Here is a 19,576-nt window from a genome sequence, read left to right as displayed (position 1 = left end):
ACTGCTGCTTATTACCTCACCCTTAAATCCAAAACATTCTGAACTTGAAGATAATGGAAAAACTTATTCCTTATCCCAAACCACTAGTGTTTTTTTCATTCCCACTGGCTCAAAGTATAGCAAGAGATGGGGCTTGGCCACCTAGTAGTTTTTAGTTTTAGGAGTTACCATATTAAAAGACATTTTTGGCTCAGATCATCAAGGATCTTTACTGTTAAAGTAATTACTGAAATATTCTATTGCTCTTTCTCTAAAGATTAATTGCCTGGAAGCAAATACTCTTCACTTAAACCAAGCAAACTTTAAATAGACCTCCAGTACTACTACTTGCCCTCACATGGCCTTGCTTTCCAAATTATATTCTTCAGTTAGAGAATAGTCTGTCTAGGAAAATATTTTCAAGAACAGAAACAAAAAAATATTTTAAAGTTTTTCTTGGGGAAAGGAGAAGGTCATTTAAGAGAGACTGACAGTTGTGAATACTGAGCAGCCTAAGCAATGAACTATGAGAAAGCAAAACTTGCATCCCAGCTGAAATGAATACCCACAGTAGAAGCAGTCCCCGATAAAACTGTCAGCTATTGTAACAATCACTTCTTTACCGGTCCATATAACGTTGTGCTTACCAAAAAATAAGTCCTAGGAAGAAAGGATCTACTCTCCTACTAGGTCAACTAGTGGTAAAAGTTACAGCATGCCTTTGTGAAACAGATACATGCATCATGAATTCATTAGAGACAGATCATAGTGGTAACAAGAATCCGTGCAGAAACTTAAATTTTATTTATGAGATCAGATGTTTACCATTTAATGTTCACAGTGGGCAACTACATGCTGTAACACTGATCACAAAATTAAGCTTAGTTGTATGCACATGCAAAGCCGACTGCCTTGATGAGATGACATTTTTCTCCTTTGCCTAATCCTACAATACTAGCCACGGGAACAGGCTAAGGTCTCTACAAGGATGAAGCTGATACATTCTTAATTCAGTACATGTTAGTGTCAGGTACACAGGCAGGAACTTGGATTTCTACGCTGAAGCTTCTTTAGACGCTGTTGGTCATGGAATTATTAAAAAGCTTCTAAAAAGAGGCAAAAATAAAGAGGAGGTAGTCATGTTTCAACAGCCAACTTCTGAGCATGCTCACAAGTAACCACGAGCAGGCAGGTGGCAGGGAAAAGGGATCTTACCATCTATCTAAACCAATGCACTATCTTCTGCAATGCAACCTTCACAAACCTGACCAAAGAATAGTTGTAGTCTCTCCACTCAAATCTCCCCTTTCTCTTCTGCTTAGATACAATTAGACCCTCTGAAGATTCACATACCTAACCCAGATGGGACACTTTCCATTTACAAGATTTCTAAGGGCTTTTCTGTAACAAAAAGTTAACTCCAGTATGGAAGCAGCAGCAGACGGAAGAGAAATGGTTTAACTGAGACTAGATAACTTTCAGCACAAGGAAGCTTGTGTTGCTTTATTTTAATTTTATAACAGGTATGTTGTTCTGCCTCAATGTTATTTACTGACACACATCTGAAACAAGTAGATTGTATCTCTCTTCTGAGGTGACCCTGGATTGCTAACAGGATTACTGTATGGAGTTGATACGCTGACTTACCAGCATTAAAATCCTTTTGTGAAGAGCAGCACTACCTTTCTTACTCAAACTGAAAGGTTAACCTCAGTGATCAGAAAATTGCACCCAATGTGAAAAACCCCTGATTTTCCACAAGCACTGCCTATGCTAAGGGATTAAGTCTTACTCGGTCTTCTGGACAGTTTTTTTAAGTGTATTGTGCAAACTTGAAGCATTACAGAAGCTCAGAAGACCTACAAATAAGTAAATGTATATAGGTAATACTCTTGACACTTTAGATCCATGTCTGGAAGACAAAAGCTCTAACCCTTGCTAGGGTAAGGGCTACAGAGGTCACATTGTAAAAAGATGAATGTAAACTAAAGGGGTAAGATCCCTCAATTGATTTTAGCAAATAATCTAAGGACAAAGCTAGAATGACTGCACTAAGAGCCAAGATAAGCTCCTGATCTCTTGAATACTACTACTATGAATGCCAATCATACACAGTCCCTCATCCTGCAAGGAAAATACCTTCTAAAGAGATGCTTTTGGAAACAAAAAGAGAGATTGTCAGATATAGATTTATCCTACTGGGAACTTTCCATTTTAAAATATACTCTTTAAACCATTTTCAACTTCCTGAGTAATAACTTGGTACCTAGAAGGAAGATTTCTACTATTCATAGCCTGAATGAATAGGAGGACTCTTTACTGAGTCCTCTTTAATTTACTTTAATGTTGGAAAGAAGATAAAGTATGGAAGAGACCTAGGAACTCAAGTGTTACTGATGAACTCCCATCTAACTGCAAATTTTGCTTGAGAAATGGGATCCCTTAGCCTTCTGTCTAGATAGAAACAGTGCAGTCATATGAAAGATGAAGAGCTGAAGAATTCTTACCATCCAAACTTCTCTTCCTGACATCAGGGGAGAACAAAAAAATCCTTTACTGTCCTGCAAAATGCATCTACCATTGTAAGAGCTCCCAGGATCTCATCAGCAAGAGAATATTTACTCACCAGAAGCTCCTCACTAACTAGGTCTGGCCATAAGAGCTTATTTCAATTCCGTTAACTCAAGGCTTAAAATACAAGGTAAACTGTACCGGTACATTCATCCATCAAGACAATAGTTCAGTTTCCACAAATTTCGTGTGCACTCAATTATACTCATAAGCTTCCTTTCCATGATTCTAAACGCATGAAAAAGTAGCACCTTCTGCTTTGTTTCATGGTGTAGTCAGTTGAGACATTTCAATTGACTAACAATAGCTACCATTTTAGAGCTTTCCATTTCCAAGACAGTATTTTTTTTAAAAGCTGGAGTGGCCTAAGAATAATTCACAATCCAAGTCTGTTTAAGTTTTGGCCCAGTGGTAAAGGAGTTTAACTATCCTAGAAGTCAGTATTCAGAAATCAAAACTTAAACAATAGAATGCAAGTTTCCTGCTAATGTGACAGATTTGGGTTTTTACACCCCACTCCCCATCCCGCAAGAATGAACTACAGAGGTCTTGGCAAAAGGGTTCTCATTGTTTCCATTCTCCAAACTTCTCCCACTAACTAAACATTTTTCTTCTCTTTCCCACAACATTCAGGAGATGGAAGGTGTGAGAGAACAATGACTACTTCAGTAAATACTGTGTTCCATCTTTGAAAGCAAAGAACTGAAAATAGTGAGAAAATTGGTGTTTATAGTTAACACTTTACACTATACAGATTTTTCATGTGCTTCTCTCCCTTCTTACATTTAAACTGATTTAACAGATAACTGCTGACAGTCTTACTCCTTTTGCCTATTTTCCCATTCTGGCCTTCTCCATTATACCTGCATTAGCATTTGACATTATTACAAGCCAATTCACAGAGATGAACCACAGTAACAGTAATCCTCTTCTTAATAGCTTCCCCTTCTGAATCAGCTCACCACAGGATTAGGTGAACACCACTGCAGAAGAGCAGCAGCAGCCCGTGAACAGAAACATCCCTAGGAAGAACATTTAACTACTGGATTGGCTTCGTAAGTGTAAAACAAAGTGACACCAGAAAACTTCAGACATTTCATAGTTTGGGGCCATGTGCAGGAGCAGAAATTCAATGCAAGCTCTCGCTTGAATGGTTTTTAGCCCCAGCGTACTTAACTCTGCCTGATAAATCAACATGCTTCCAAGTTGATTTCATTGACTACACCCTCCCATCTCATTTCTTCCACATCAGCTTGTGCCATTTCCCTTCTTGGTAGATGGAGCCGTAACATTAACTACGGTGTAAACAAAGTAGACTTGAGATGAACAAAATTTCTACTCTTAGGGGAGGTCACATGGTAGAGAATCTGCATCAATATAGTTGCACCACTTCCATTTGCCAGCCTATAAACAACACAAAACAGTCTCGAGTCAAGACATAATTGGTTGATTTTTCTGCCTTTAGGTCAACCACATTACAAAAGAAAAATATCTTGGTCATTGTGCTTACAGGAGGGGAAAGTGAAAGAAGAGATACAGGATACACAAGCAAACTGAAATATATGCATCCTCCAAAAGCATTAGTGTTCATTTTACAGAAAGACAACTAAAAATGTAACCCAATTAGTACCTACCAAGATTAAATACAAGCATAGTACCCCTTTAACCTCATCTCATTATATCCTGCTAGGCCTGACTGTGGGCTTATTCTATGTCTTATCAATACTCAGTATATTTCAGATAAGCCACCTTAAATAAAAAAAGGTCCCAGAAGGGTGTCATTTCAAATTGCCTTTGTTACCCTTAATACTTTCATTTCATAGGCTTTCAATTGATCTGTATTGCTAAGTTAGTGTTTTTCAAGTTAGGCACTAAATTACAGGACTCATGATGCAAGCTGAACATATACCATACTAGAATATAAATACTGGATTTAAGTTTTCTTCCATCATAAAATGGCTTGGGTACCTCTGGTTTTTTTCAGGGGAGGGAATGTTAAGATATGGTAAGAATACAATCAGCCTTTGGCATCAGAAAGTAGTCTGAGCTTGACTTCTACAAAATTGTGTGCTTCTCTCCTTACTTCACTGACATCATAGCAGAAAAATCGAGTTTTACTTGCCGATTTACATACTCCCTCTGTACTCTCTGCTGCTTAGAATAACTTGTTATTAAATAAAATTACCTTATAATTTTGTGTTCAAAACTGTGCCTCCTGCAGCTTTGCAGAAATTTACTTACTTCAAGTGGATACAGATAAAAGACTGCTCAAGCAACTGAGACAGAAGAACTGAAGGAGAGCATGAGACAGTATAAAACAGCACATGATCAGATATGGGTTAAAAAAACAAAAACAAAAGTAGGACTATACGGTGAAAGAGGAAAATACGCAAAAGCAGCATTGGAAAAATTTGTTCCCCTCTAGTGCACAGAAACTGTCAGTAATCTGCACAGCAAGAATAGCAGAAAAGAGTTGTAAAGGATTTGGGGCTTAAACTCTTAAATGCTCCAAATCAAATGTCAATCAAACGCTTTTCCCTGGTATCATCAGGTTGTCTGTGTCTACACACTCAGGGTTGCCCACTGCTTCATTTGGAGATAAGTTGGCTGGAAGTCACCACTTACATCTTTCTTCAAAGACTAAAGATTAAGCAGCCTACTTTTTAGAGCATTTGCCTCTATTTGTTCAGGAAAGGGAAGAGTAAGATAGAATCCGTATTCTTCTACAAAAAGGTGATCAACTATGCATACGCATATTTGAATTGTTACTTTGGTTAGGATATGAGAATATTCAGGCTTGTAGAAATAAGGGAGAAAATCTGTGTAGCTCTTGCTTGCAGACTGAGAATTTTGTCAGGCCACTCCCTTCCACCCCCTCTCCCTACATGCACAATTTCAACTGGAACTCTACAAATTAATCATAGTCATTCAGACAGTTTTAACAAGACTACAAGAGCAGCTGCTACAATTACTATTCTGAAGTGTCTGCCTCTGTATTGCAGGATAAGCACATGCCTTACACCTGCAAATTTAATCGCTTTTAAAAAAAAGCAACATTTATCAGGACAAGATGTGTCATATACTCTATCACCTCTCTCTGTCAGTAGGGACGTACAACAGTTCCTACTAGTAAGCCGATATTCACAGTTTTTGACTAAGAGGAAGGAAGGGGAGATGGTGATAATTTCATTAAGCATGTGGAGTTCAAGTACTAAGCCACTTGTTGGGCAAGGAGCATTTCCAAAGTCAGTGTGGATCTTGTATGCATTCAGCAGAATGACAGGACTAATGAGTATTAGTCTCATTAGTCATATTTATGTACTACTCTCACCATGTTGGCATCCAAAGTACTGAATATGTAATACTTGAACACAGTCAAAAGACACATTCCACGAAACACTTAAGATACTGCCTGGCGTATCCCCTAGCTGATGGAGGCAGAACAGTGGGCAGATCAAACACCGACATTCTGATGAAAGGTTGCTATCAAGCCTCAACAGCAATGGCTACAGCTAAAATTTCAAGAACTGTTTGAAAGAACACACTGTAAATGCTAAAAAGTTAAACAGAGGCAAGGATTGTGTTCTCCCCCAAACTAGACTACATAGGTACCTTATTCACTGAAACTTCAACTACCTTGACATGACTGCATGGTCTTGAGAAGTCAGAACTCTTCACAAAATAATCTTGTCATAGAAGCCTAAAGAACATTATCACCAGAAACACTGACATAAGGTGCATAAAATTTCTTAGATCCAAACTTCTAATAGACAACTTTGAGATTCTGTGCTGGACTGGACATGAGATTATATATCCATTAGGTAACAGAAAGGAGCTTTAAAACTTTCCTATGAGCCATTACATCTGTTACCGATATGCAGCTAGTCACATAAAATGCTATGCTTTATTTGGCATAACAGTATCAAAAATGGGGAGCATACTTAGCACCAGGAATTGTATCAGACCAAAATGAGGCTGCAAAAACATACCTAGGATTATTTTTCACTGGGCAAAGACTGTTGATCAGGCAGCAGATATTCTCCAGCACCACCCTAGGACTTCCTGAGCTAGTAAAAAGCAGCTTTCCACAATGCTTAAAGCAACAAGAAATCCAGGTCACCAGTTATAAAGTGCAGATCCAGAACAAAAAAGCACCCAGGAAAAAAAAGGCATTTTCAAGAGGAATTTGGTTACTGGTTAGGTTCTCAGACTGACATCTGCAACTAGTCAGAAGAAGCAGAGAGCTGGGGGCAAACATTGCTCATTTCATCTGGTTTCAGATTCTCATAACAATCACTTAACTCAGTATGAAGGTTAAAGTGAGATTTCCTAATGCCAGAGGCTTATTTTCTATTGTGGAACAGTCTGACTCCCACTCCCATAGAGTAAAAACTCACACACTTTGCACTGTCCTTGATGGCAAAGATATTTATAAAGCAACTTCCATTATTCACTTCAACATTTGTTGGACCACGTGGGAATGCGTAGTGCTTTGCAACTTACCTGTTTGCACATGCAAGTAAAGAATATATACTGCCTTTTTGTCAGGGTAGCATATGGTATTTTAAATACCTGCACAGCAGAATATTTCATTGAGAAAAGACTTACTACATAGATCAGTTTGATAATTAACAGAATCCAGAAAAATGTATGTGCAGTTGAATATGTTATGATGATAGATTCCTTGTACCCATAGGTTTATTTCCATATGTTCCTCAGTTTGCTCCTGTTCACTGATATTTATATTCTTCACAGAGCAGAGGTAACAGAGCAGGAACTTTAGTACTCAGTATTTTACAAGGAAATACATTAGAAGTGCCAGTGAGTCAGAGCTCTGCATTGACCTGTACAGTAAGACAAACCCATAAACTGAACAGCTATCTCACTAATAGTAACAGTGATACTAGAAGACAGATTTCTCTTCTACACAGTCTTTGACCCAAAAATTACTGGTCGTTATGAAAGCTTTCTTTTGAGACTAAGATTTTGCAGTTCGCTAGAACAGTTACAAAAGACAGCACAATGGGAATTACATGAGCCAGATAGTGCTACCATGAAGCATTTGTAAGTAGCTTTGGTGCCTTGGAAAGTCCATAAAAGGATACTTTTTGTACAAATTATGATTTAGTCTCATTAGATCCAGTTCTAGGGTTTGGGCTGTGTAGATAGTGGTTCAAAAGTGTGTTCCCCTGCAAGCTAGACCTGGCTGTGCAGAGATGAAAGCAATCACCCTCCTGAATTTGAGGCAGTGTACTGAGGAAAAGCATACACATCTAAAATATATGGGGAAAGAGAAGACCCTCCTTGAAGGAGGCAGTCTTATTGTTCCTCAGTGGTACACAAGTTCTCATCTTCAAAAGGTTACCATCAGTATGGTTCCTCAAGGAAGGTGGAATGGAAAGAATTCGGGTAGTAACTTTAAGCTCTTATATCGCTACACCTTCATTACTCTGAGTATGTATAAAAGTTGAGAGGTCGACTTCTAAAATGTCAGCTCTGGTTTATGCCAATCCAATCTCCAGAAAAATCTGCTCCTTTTTATTGTTCTATTCTGACATCTGCTCTCCTGCTGCTGGAACAAATATATAACCTTTACTCTCTCTGAAGTGCCCGTTAAGTCCAAGACACCAGGAGTCTTGTTTACTTAGCTGCTAAGCCATATTTACAGAATATAACGCAAAATCTGTAATGCTGCCAGAACTTCAAGGAAAGAAATCTTTAAAAAACATACGGCATGCTGTATTACAACCAACTATTAAACTATAGAGTTTAATAAAACTTCTAGGACCCCTATATGAGCAATACTGCATTGCTTTGACAATGCTTGTATACTTAACATATACCACCAATATTGCTTCCAGGACATATTGGTGACTATATGCAAGGCCTACAGATTTATGGTCGGTGTACAATGATGTGATGACTTCACAATATAGCTACCTCTGTGCTACAGTGGACAGCTGGAACACTTGAACTTCACTAGAAGCTGAAGTTCAGAGAGGGGCAATATGACCAAGTCACAAGCTGCCAAGCCTATTTCCTCTTAGTCAACATACATGAGTTGACTTCTATTATATCGGTAGGCAGATCTCAGAAAAGTCAAGTTGCAGCTGATCATCATTACCACTGAAACTTCACCAGTAAATTAAAAAGCAAGTACACTATCAAGTCCCTCTAATTTGACAGCTAGGATCTTGTAGTTGATACACAACAAAAGATATTCTGCAGACATGCAAAATACATTTCCATAAACAGTGTCTTGACACAGACCTTGTGCTTAAGGTTAACAGTGACATCATAGGGATGAATATTTTGCTATTAAAATAAAACCTTTATTATTGGGAAGATATCAGCAAACTGTCAATCCAGGATCTCCTCATCTCCCCTATTTTCTTTATAATTGTTATATCTATGTCTACATATAATCTATACCCTGCTTTCAGTCTTCAGTATCAGAGAAGTTCAGAAGATTTAACTTTAAATGAATACAGAATCATTCCTGAAGAACAACCCTTCCACAAGATCAGAGCTAACGCTACATCTAATTCTACAGCGATGAGAAGCACCATATTCATATTCCCTTGTTCTGAAGCTGGTACCAAAGTTCACTGCATCATCCCTATCTGCAGCGCACCAGAAGTTTTGCCACAAATACCAGTTGTCACATGTGCTAAATGTTCCTTTGCTGGAACCTAGGCACAGTATTATGCCATATCATTCCACCCATAGCCTCTTTGACTCCAGCAGAATAGGTTTCTCTTCCTGAATCAGGTGCAGCTCAGGACTGCTCAACCAGAACTTGCTCATCCTCACATATCCAAGTTTGAGTAGGATGAACTCATCAGTTATTTGTCAGAAACTGCCATTTCATTCCAAATTAAGACAACATGCTGGCAGTCTACTAAGGACATAATGCCAATAAACAGCCAGGGCTTAAACTAGGGTCCTGTCACAAGCACATGGGCATAAGGCTTTTTATTTTGTTGAAAAGGGTACCATTTCCATTTGTTTTGTGGATGCCCAAACTGACTGCAGGTCTTTCTTGCTGAAAGCTTCCTTTCCCCTTTTCATTAATTTCTCTAGCATGAGTCAATGAAGCTTCATCTTCAATGTCAGGCAAAAAGGGACTAAGAGGAGGTCATAACCACTCACCACCCATTACATTGAGAGTGCACAATATTAAGCAAATATTTGTATTTTCTCATAAAACTTATTACAGCAAAAGCTTTCTCACCAACATACTCAAACCAGGAGCATGGCTAGTAGTATCACTGGCAAGCATCATGCTGTTCTTTTTCCATTAGCCAGATGGTGCAACTAAAGCATTTACCATATTTACTAGAGGTGGAGTGAAAAGACAATTCAACACAGAAAATTCAGTAGTATAAAGGAATTACAGAAAGTAACCAGAACATATAAAGAAGGTGCTTGTCCCTCAAAAGTTAAGTTTTTATTGAATACAATTCCCAACTTTTAATTCCACATTTGACTAGTTTTTGAAAGCAGTCAAGAAACAGGTACTTGGACCTCTCTTGACATCATCCAGTTATTCACTATTGTAGTTAACCGGATATTACATCTTGTTCCAGTCACTACCTCTACCTAGCACAGAACGCTTCAGTAGATTTATAATGAACACCTCATGCCATGCAATGCAATCTTGTGCTTTATAACCTGCACTGCCCAATTCTATGTTGATTTAACTCCATATCAAAACAAAAACACCTTATAGAATCTTAAGAGTCTGGGAACATACCTAAAGACACTACAGCCTCCTCTTCCAGGAAGTTACAATAAAGCCCAGCAATTACTTTCAAATTGCACTTTCAAACAAGGAAACTGACAGCAAGACTTCACATATGAAGGTCCCATTATCACTAAAACATGAACTGATTGCTTGGCTGAAAATAGTAGGGAACATTGTTCACCTTCACAACATGGTATGATGTTCATGTTCAATTTGAGGTGTGGGGAAAAAGGACCAGAATTTGACAGTGGGAGATTTTGCCTGATGGGAAAATTTATGAAGATATATTTCTACTCTTCTGTTTAATTAGCTGCTGTTAACTTGGGGTTTTATATTTGATTACATTTAACTACTACCACAAAGGGTACCAAAGATTTAGGATGGAATTAAAACCCATTTAACAAAAAAATGCTTGATTTCAGTAATTTTTCTGAGCAGGGGAAGCTATTTGTTTGTTGTAGCAGCTTAGGGATAGTATTACATTAACTGCTGTTGTATCAGTTGAGGCTTTGAAGAGTATGATAAACTCTGCTTCTTTTTAGTTTAACCCATTAAAAGAAAAAGCTTACAATGTCACTGCCGGAGAGTGATGATACCGAAGAGGCAGATGAGCCAGAGGATAGCTGTTGTGTACTAGCCAATGACAAAGCCAAGCGTTGGTTGTAAGATGGTTCAGAGTCTCTGTTCTGTTGCTGTTCTCCATTGCATGGTGCTATCTGGTCTCTTACTTTCAATCTATTATCTGTTAACAGAAAACATAAGTATCATTTAAGAGCACAGAATACAAACGCATGGACTTTGACGACTAAGATCTGCAGTTTAACAAGCTCATTGTAAAACAGGCTCAAAGAAAACTAGTCTTGGGTTAGAAAGTTACAAATTTCTTTTAGTTTTTCCTACATATCTGAAAGTGATTAATTTCAAGGTGTAAGTATTTCCAATTACATCAAATTCAAGAAAAAATTTTAAGTTGATTTCAAAGATTCCTGCTATACCTACCAAGTTCAGGTGACAAATTAATTTTGCTCCCCCACTTCTTTTTAATCCAGGCCCTGTAGTCAATCACTTCTTGGGTCACTTTGATGATTCTACCTAACGTGCTAAAAAAATTTTTCAATTAAGTATTAAACAAAGACTATTGGTTACATATTTGCAAGCATTTCAACAAGCAATCAAATTATGCGAAAAGTCAATTTAAGATACTCCTAATCAAGGAATTTGAACTTTCATTTCCTTCGCACATCATTTAATACACTGAAGAGTCACAATTTTTAAATTAGTATATTACTTATCTTCTATGATACTAACATGCAAGCACTGACACATAGGTAAGTCTTTTACCCCGTATTTCTATGTAGTGCATCTTAATTATGTACATGCAGATACCAGGGTACTTGATAAAGCAATTTACAGGTTCTTGCACTTCTCCTTATAGAAAGTATTTTTTCCACAGAATCTGGGTTATAACAGTTATGGGATGCACTGAAGACATTAATATCCCAGCCCCCCAGCTGACCTTCATGCTGAAGACAAGAGACCTTCACTAGTCCTTGCTTACAGATTTATAAGACAACTTAAGGTGTAAGATCCCCACAATTATAAAGGAAGTACCATGGATCGTGAGGTAGTGGAAACAAGAAACAGACTGGCTCCAAAACCAGAGTAAGTCAGAATTTAAGAAAATTCAAAACAGCAAGTGGTTCAAAAAAAAGCCTACCTTTAGTGACCAGTTATCAGCAAGTACAAAGTAATCTTTTTCCAACATGCCTTCCCAACATTCAGCTATTTCAATTGTACTGCTTGAGCAGCGGTTGTGTTCTTGTTTGAGAACTAAGCTTTCAAGCTTTCCCTTCATCAGGGACTAGTGGCTGAAACACTAGCTATAAACTCCACACTCAAGACACATGAAGGACTGACGGTTGTACAAAAATAGGAAAAGTTACCAACTTGGAGAAGGTAATGTTAATTTAATTTTGAAAGTCTCCAATGGTTATAATAAAGCTTATTTTGTACTTCACATCATAAAGGTACCTTGTACCTGTACTGGAATTTTATTTTGGTTTAGGTATATAATGGGAAGGGAGGACATACATAGCCTAAATGTATTTAGACTACCTTTACTAGGTCATTACACTTTTAAAAAAAGCAATAATTCTCCTACTGGCATAGCGATTACTATTTCATGCAAGACCAAACACCACATGTTCCATATTTAGTCTTCCAATTTTAAAGACATGTCAGTGTGTAAGTACTGAAAAAGGCAGTCTAGCATTTTAAGCAAACATCAAACCAAATAATACCATCTAAGTTACAAGTCCAATAGCTGCAGAAGGGTTTCATGGACAGACTGAATGTCATCCACCATTATATTTATGTAATGTAGATGAAATGATGGATGTTGGAAAATAAAATCTTAAATTTTACATGCAGAATTAAAGGTGTGATTGTCACCACTCAGCAGCTGAAGATCTGGGTTATAATAGGTAATTCTTTGGAAACCACAGTTCAATAGCTAAGTAGAGCACATTAAGAAAGGAACAAATAAAACAGAGGATAGTACTTTGTCAAAGTACACTCCCATGATATAACAGCATTTTAAATACTTGAAGCAGTTCTGATTTCTCAATCTCAAAAAGCAAGTTAAGTAGAGGAGATAGAATGAAGACAGTGATGACCAATACTGCAGAGAATCAGCTGTGGCCCTGAAGCTGCAGTTCAAGACAGCAATGCCAGGATGGGACTCAAACATACACATGCTAAGTCTCTTCAGCACTGGGACAGAGAAGGAAATCTTGCAGCTAAGAAGTTTAATCTGAGAATGCCTTCAGAAAGATTTGAGCTTTTACTACAGGATAACCTATAAATTCTACAACTACTACCAGCTGTGGTCTTAGAACCAGAAGATGAACATGGACTGAATAACACAAGCTCCTATGGAAAAGGAGTTTGTCAAGTCTGAAGCTTCTTGGAGTACTTTTCCAGAAGCAAATCAGTAGTCATGCCTTCATATACCAGAAGGAAAATGAATGATACAGCATGCTATTTTTATCAGCCTGGGTGACTGATATACCAAAAATGCCTGCTATCAAACAGGTGTAAAGGGTGAAATTACTGCTACATCATCAATTATGGCAGAGTTGCACATACATAACCTGGAAATCTCTTCTCTCACTAGCTCCTTTCACAGAGAAGATAGATCAAAGCCCCATTTTTGGTAGAAAGGTAGAAAAAAAAAGGAAATTCACTAAGTTATCAGGTCAGGAGTTCAAAGGCAGATCCATGCTGCAATGCTCATACACCAAAATTAAAAACATTAATTATGAGACATCAGAAACTGAAAGGTGATTAAGGCTACACTGCCTTGTATTTAACATAGTAGAAAAAAAAGGAGGAAGCAAATGTGATCAAACTACATACTGTTCTCAAAGAACACCACTTCTTATGTATGGGACTCAAGCACATCCACGGGGGTCAAAGAACAATTTTTTAAAATAAACATTTAAAAATTGGGCTTATATCTGTTTTCAACACTGAAAATGCTTAGGAGCAAAAAAAACTATTAATCTGCCCCACCTTTAGTATAAGGAAATTCCACACTGGGGTTTCCTTTTTTGGCTGAGGCTAGAATTTTTTACAGATGAGACACTCCCACAATTCTTCAACGATGCTTGTTTGGAAGACATGTCAAAAACACAGCTAACTCATTAATAAAATTAGACACCTCTCCTAGGAAAGATGCCCCTTTAAGGTTTTTCCCTTATATAGTAAACCAGGAATAAACTATTTACATATCTTGTTTATTTTATGGTAAGAGCTTAGAAGCTCCTAATTTTACACACTGCAAGCCCTCAGCTCACAGGGACAATTTCTAGCTGTCATTACAGCAAAACTACAGTGCAAATAAATAAGATCACTCTTAAAAGGCTCAGATTGATGATGTAAGATTCAGTAAAATCAAATATCTAAAGCTCCAGCTAAGCTCTACATGAATGAGTACCACAGCAGGAAAAATCATCAAGTCTGTGAAAGAACAGTCAAAATAAGTGTTCAGTAGGCCTTCAGTGAACTTATGAAATATGCCTCTGGTATTAAAAGGATAAAATAATCTAAAAGCAGACTAAGGAGCACCTGAGAATGATCTGCTTGAGCATGAGGATTAAAAAAAACTCTAACACATTTACCCAGACAAATACTCTGTGTAGGAAAAGCTGATATTGCTGATAACTCTTAAGAGACAGCATGCATTCCAGTGACAGCCACCCACCATTCAAGATGTAAAGCAAAAGGAAGAACTGTTTCAGACAGCACATTTCTGCTTTCTGCGTCAGCAGATCTAGCAGGCAAATTTAACACTCCCTTTGACAGCTCCCAGGGTCAATCTTGGCCAACCATGGGCAACCCAAACCTAACATACCGACCTGTCAGCAGTTCGATCAGTTGAACTGTACACTAGGAAGAGACCAAACAGCTTTCAAGCACAGAGATGGAAAGATCGCTTTATATATGGCCCGGACTATTGTTGTTTTAAAGATTATCACCTGTAAATGACAACTCCAGACATGCAGTAGCAAAACCCTGCCAAGGCTTCCTCAAACTCTGAACTCTGGCCTGTTGGCATGACAGTCCCTTTCCCTCATCTGCCTGTACCACATGTCTGGCACCAATAAGAAGGAACTTGTTACCAATCTGCAATTCTAGGAACTGAAGAAAGACTTCAAAAGTCTTAGTTATACTGGAAGGGCACATCACAGCAGAACCAGTCTTCCATTCCTCATTTCATATGACCTTGTCTGCCTCCCAAAAGTGGCTACACTGCTGTTTAAAGATGCACTCTGAGCATACATTCATGTCTGAACCATGCAACAGACCAACATGTAAGCCAACATCCTGATCTACCGACATATGTATTAACCTAAGGATGCATCTTTGTCACATCCAGATCAGAATAACTTATGGCTGTCAAATGGTACAATACCACTTTCTCCATCTTGCCCCAAATGCGAACTCCCGTTGGTTCTCTTGCTTCTGATCTGCTCATCACGCAGCCACAAACTGGATTAACTACTCGATGTGACAGAAGTGTTGCTGTATTTGTTTTCAGTCAGACCACAGTTCATCTGACTCACCTTCTGACTGCAGGATCACTAGATCTGATCCAAGGCAAGAATCATGAACATACAGACTGAGAAGGAAGAAAAAGGGCAGCCGACAGGAGATAACTCACAGATAGTTACGCTAGACAAGGTATAATGTGAAATTGCACCTTAATATAGAGATCACAGACAGGGTAGTAACAGATAGTCCACTGTTTCAAAGAACATGAATCAATAAGCAAGAGCTTGTTGCCGAACACCTGTTAAGGTTTCCTGTGGTTTATCAAGAGACAGAATAAAACTCAGCAAATGGTCATTAACTTGAAATTTCATGCCCAAAGAAGAGCAACGAAGCTGGTGAAGGGTCTAGAGCACAAATCTGACGAGGAGCGGCTCAGGGAACTGGGGTTGTTTAGTCTGGAGAAAAGGAGGCTCAGGGGAAACTTTATCGCTCTCTACAACTACCTGAAAATAAGGTTGTAGCAAGGTGAGTGTTGGTGTCCCAAGTAATAAGCAATATGATGAGAGGAAATGGCCTCAAGTTGCACCAGGGGAGGTTTAGATTGGGTATCAGGAAAAATTTCTTCACCAAAAAGGTTGTCAAGCATTGAAACAGGCTGCCTAGGGAAGTGATTCAGTCACCACCCCTGGAGGTATTTAAGATGTGTAGATGTGGCACTTAGGGACATGGTTTAGTGGTACACTTGGCAGTGTCAGGTTAATGGTTGGACTTGATGATCTTAAAGGTCTTTTCCAACCTAAATGACTATCATTCTATGAAAATATCACTCCTTACAGACTTCTTTAGCTAGTTTACTTAAGGTGAGCTCTAGAGACTCTTTCTCTAGAGGCAGGCTATGGCCAAAGACCATACCAAAGCTGTTCAAAGCACATACTGACACTGACTCTCAGGCAGGAGCTATCCTGTCCATAACACTATTTTACAGCTAAACTCATGTCCCCGTGGCCCAAAATATTAAGAAACCAATTGTGATTATCAATCACATTGGCTGAAGTCACAACGCTAATCTTCACCTTGCATACAAGTCGTACAGATTCAAAATGGATCAGTCTCCTCATTTTCCTACTAGAAAACTCCCCCTTCCAACATGATGGGAATCTGTTTGCTCTAACAAAAACTACTGAACTGTCTATCAGCCTCTCCTGAGCTGTTCTTGAAAGAGTATGGGTAGGAGATTGGGGACAAAACAGTGTTAAGGTAATTTCTGTAGCTGTAAGAATTACCTTCAAGTCTCAGCTGTTTACTGTTTCCACTCAGACAGATGATAGCTTTCAACTCCCACTACACTCCAGCTGTTATATTTAGAAGCTTAAATGAAGATGTTGGTAAGAGTGATTTGAATCTACCCCTTATTATTCTGTGGAACTTTCTACTACAGAACACAGACAAGAAAAAGGTCTACACTGAAGGACCAAAATCTCTGATCTAGCCCCAATTTGTACTGAGGGTTAGAATAACAGACACTAGAGCAGATACATGAATGAAAATACAACGCAACTGACATGCCTTCATTTTCTTTCTCCTTCTCCTTTCAAAAACAGAAAGCTTGCAAAGGTGAGAGCTGAGAAAGTACTAGCTGTGCAGTGTTTCTATGAAAGACGTTAAGAACTGCATTAAAAATAGTACATCTAGAAGTATGCTACTTTTAATGGCAGTTCTGACATTACAGCGAAACTGAACTGGTTCTTTTAATAGTGTAATTGCATATCAAGCCTTTTAAAACAGCTTATGGGAGCATGTATTTAAGAACTAGGGAAATTTCTAGCCTTGTTGCCTAGCTTTGTGTCTAAACAAGCAATTTGATCACACACATTTCTTTCTGCCATAGTACAGACATACATCATACCAAACATTAAACCAGCAGACCTGCCTTTGAAATACTTTAAGCAGAATATTCGAGGAAAGATCAATTAACTTCTGGCTCCCTTCCACACTAAGAGAACCTCACATTGGACTCATCCTGGGTTTTGTCATGCTGTCTTCATTTCAATGATGCACACTGAGTTATTACACTCTCATACCACCAGGCAGCCTAAATTTCTGGGCAGATTTCAATACAGCCGCAGTTGAACAATAAATAACAATATTCCTTTTATTGATTTAGACCCAAACATTCCTAATTGATTACACAGACAAATGGATATTCAAAAAGCGGACTAATTACCTCTCAGAATCTCTATTTGGATATGATCTTGCAAGTGGTGATACTGCATGGCTAAGAACAATGTAGGCATAATCAAAAACTTGTTTCACTTGCATGGCACCGTAAGAACTTCTGCCAACGTCGTTTCCTGAAATAATGTGACAGTCATCAGATCATCTTTTTTTAATATCAGTAACCAGAAAATTATTCATACTTAAAGCTCAGAAGGCTTAACAATACAGCTTTACTCTGTTTAAACAGGTTAGTCCATGCTACTCATATCAGGAAGAACTAAGTGTGCCTATCTCAATAAAAGACCTTAACTTTAGGAACAATACTTAACATTATGCATTCAATTTACCACTTTTAAAATATGGATGAACAAAACAGAGTAGAGATCAGCTTAAAGCTCTTACAGCTGTCTTTTAAGAGGGAACCTACCAAGCTTAAAGCACCATGTCTCACTTACCAGTAGAGTTTCTGTGGGCCAAATTCAGCTTAAAATTCCACTTGCACAACCACATTATCTTCATAGGGCTAGGTATACTTGCATCAACCCCTACTTAACCTTATCAAAACTACAGATCAATAAACCAGCTCATACAGATTATTTATCTCCACAGCATAAACCAGTTTGACAAAATCTATCATAGAGGATTCCAGAAGTTTGTACAGCATTGTTTTTTGCTCAAGTTAGTGGCACTTCTTGACTGCCCCTCTTTAAGCATGAGTGACATTTATAGCAGAACTCCTTCAAATCCAGTGCCATGTGAGGAACTGCAGAAGTTACAGGTTTAGCATGTTCTTATCAGTGACAATGTGCAAGCATTGCTCTCCTATTTGAGACCTAGAAAGATCTTGCTATTACTACCAAGAAGCAGCATTTGGGGTTTTTTTTGTAGCTATATTTGGCAGCAGACACCAAAGGTTCACTGTCACCCCTCAATTTAAGAAACACAAAGAAAACCGCCTTCAAATTGCACATCTAAAATACTGGCTAGATCTTGAGTGCATAGAAAGCTGCTTACAGTAAAAGGTTCCTTCCTTCAGAATAATGCCTAAAATGTTGTGAGAACACTGGAAAGGGATGAACCACCAAACATGTTTATTTTAAGCTTGAAGATCAGATCAGCACCCATGAACAGGTTTTAATGAAAAATCTGCTTTGAAAATTGATGGGTAAAGGACAGAATCTACCCTTTGGGGGACTGAATCCAATAAGGCTGAATTTTACTTTAGAGGAACCCTTCACTTACTGAAGTATTTTGTCCAGCAAGCCATTATAGACAAACATGCTGAGGTCTGCCATCCAGAGGGGAAAACAACAGCCTTGGCTTTACTACTTGACGACACATTTTAGTCCTAAGATTCTCCAACCATAATGGCACTTTAACAGAAAAGCATTATCAATGAAAATAGACTGCAAACATAAGAGCATTTTGGGAACACAGATTTTCTTCAGTAATTTATATGGTCAGATAAAAACTGATCAAGAAATACTTCCTGTCTACTGAAGTACCTGAGTATCTTGTTCCGAATGCACTGCTGTAACTATCTAGCAGCTACTAGGCTCAAAATTACAGAAGCCTCTCTAAATGGCATATTTGCAATCGGACTCTATCCTGAAATAGAAGCAGAGACCAATGTGGGCCTAGGACAGCAAATCTAGGAAGAAACACATTGTAGTTAAGTTCAGAGTTGCACCACAAAGTAGCAGAGGACTTCCCATAGGATTTAGTCCAAAGGCAGCTGAATAGAGACCAAGGTATTTCAATGGTCAAGAAATCAGAACACAAAAAAGTTAATTCTACTAGAAAAACAATGATTAATCCAGTACAGGACACATTGTTGTGTCCTGCAACAATGTTACCTTCCACACAATGACATGCTAAACTTATACAGAAGAATTAAATTGAGAAGCAATACAAAAATGGAATATATACAACTGGCTAAACACACACAATTGTACCTACCACTAAATTTGAGTCCATCTACACTTGGACCTGATGATCATAAAGGTC

The 19,576-nt window shown here is 38.2% G+C and overlaps 1 protein-coding gene across 2 annotated transcripts in view; it reads right to left on the bottom strand.

The window, feature by feature from the left end:
* Positions 1-19,576, bottom strand: part of PAPD7 (PAP associated domain containing 7) — a 45,467-nt gene that overhangs the window by 14,864 nt on the left and 11,027 nt on the right. For both annotated transcript variants that reach the window (XM_009702347.1, XM_009702346.1), the window contains exons 7-9: positions 17,577-17,703; positions 11,297-11,397; positions 10,867-11,039 (exon numbers count right to left, since the gene is read on the bottom strand). In XM_009702347.1, the coding sequence (XP_009700649.1) occupies positions 10,867-11,039; positions 11,297-11,397; positions 17,577-17,703 (401 nt within the window). The remainder of the gene's footprint in view (positions 1-10,866; positions 11,040-11,296; positions 11,398-17,576; positions 17,704-19,576) is intronic.

This window comes from Cariama cristata, unplaced genomic scaffold (genome assembly GCF_000690535.1).
Source record: "Cariama cristata isolate BGI_N322 unplaced genomic scaffold, ASM69053v1 scaffold3206, whole genome shotgun sequence".
Classification (NCBI taxonomy): domain Eukaryota; kingdom Metazoa; phylum Chordata; class Aves; order Cariamiformes; family Cariamidae; genus Cariama; species Cariama cristata.
This window is presented reverse-complemented; position numbering and strand designations above follow the sequence as displayed.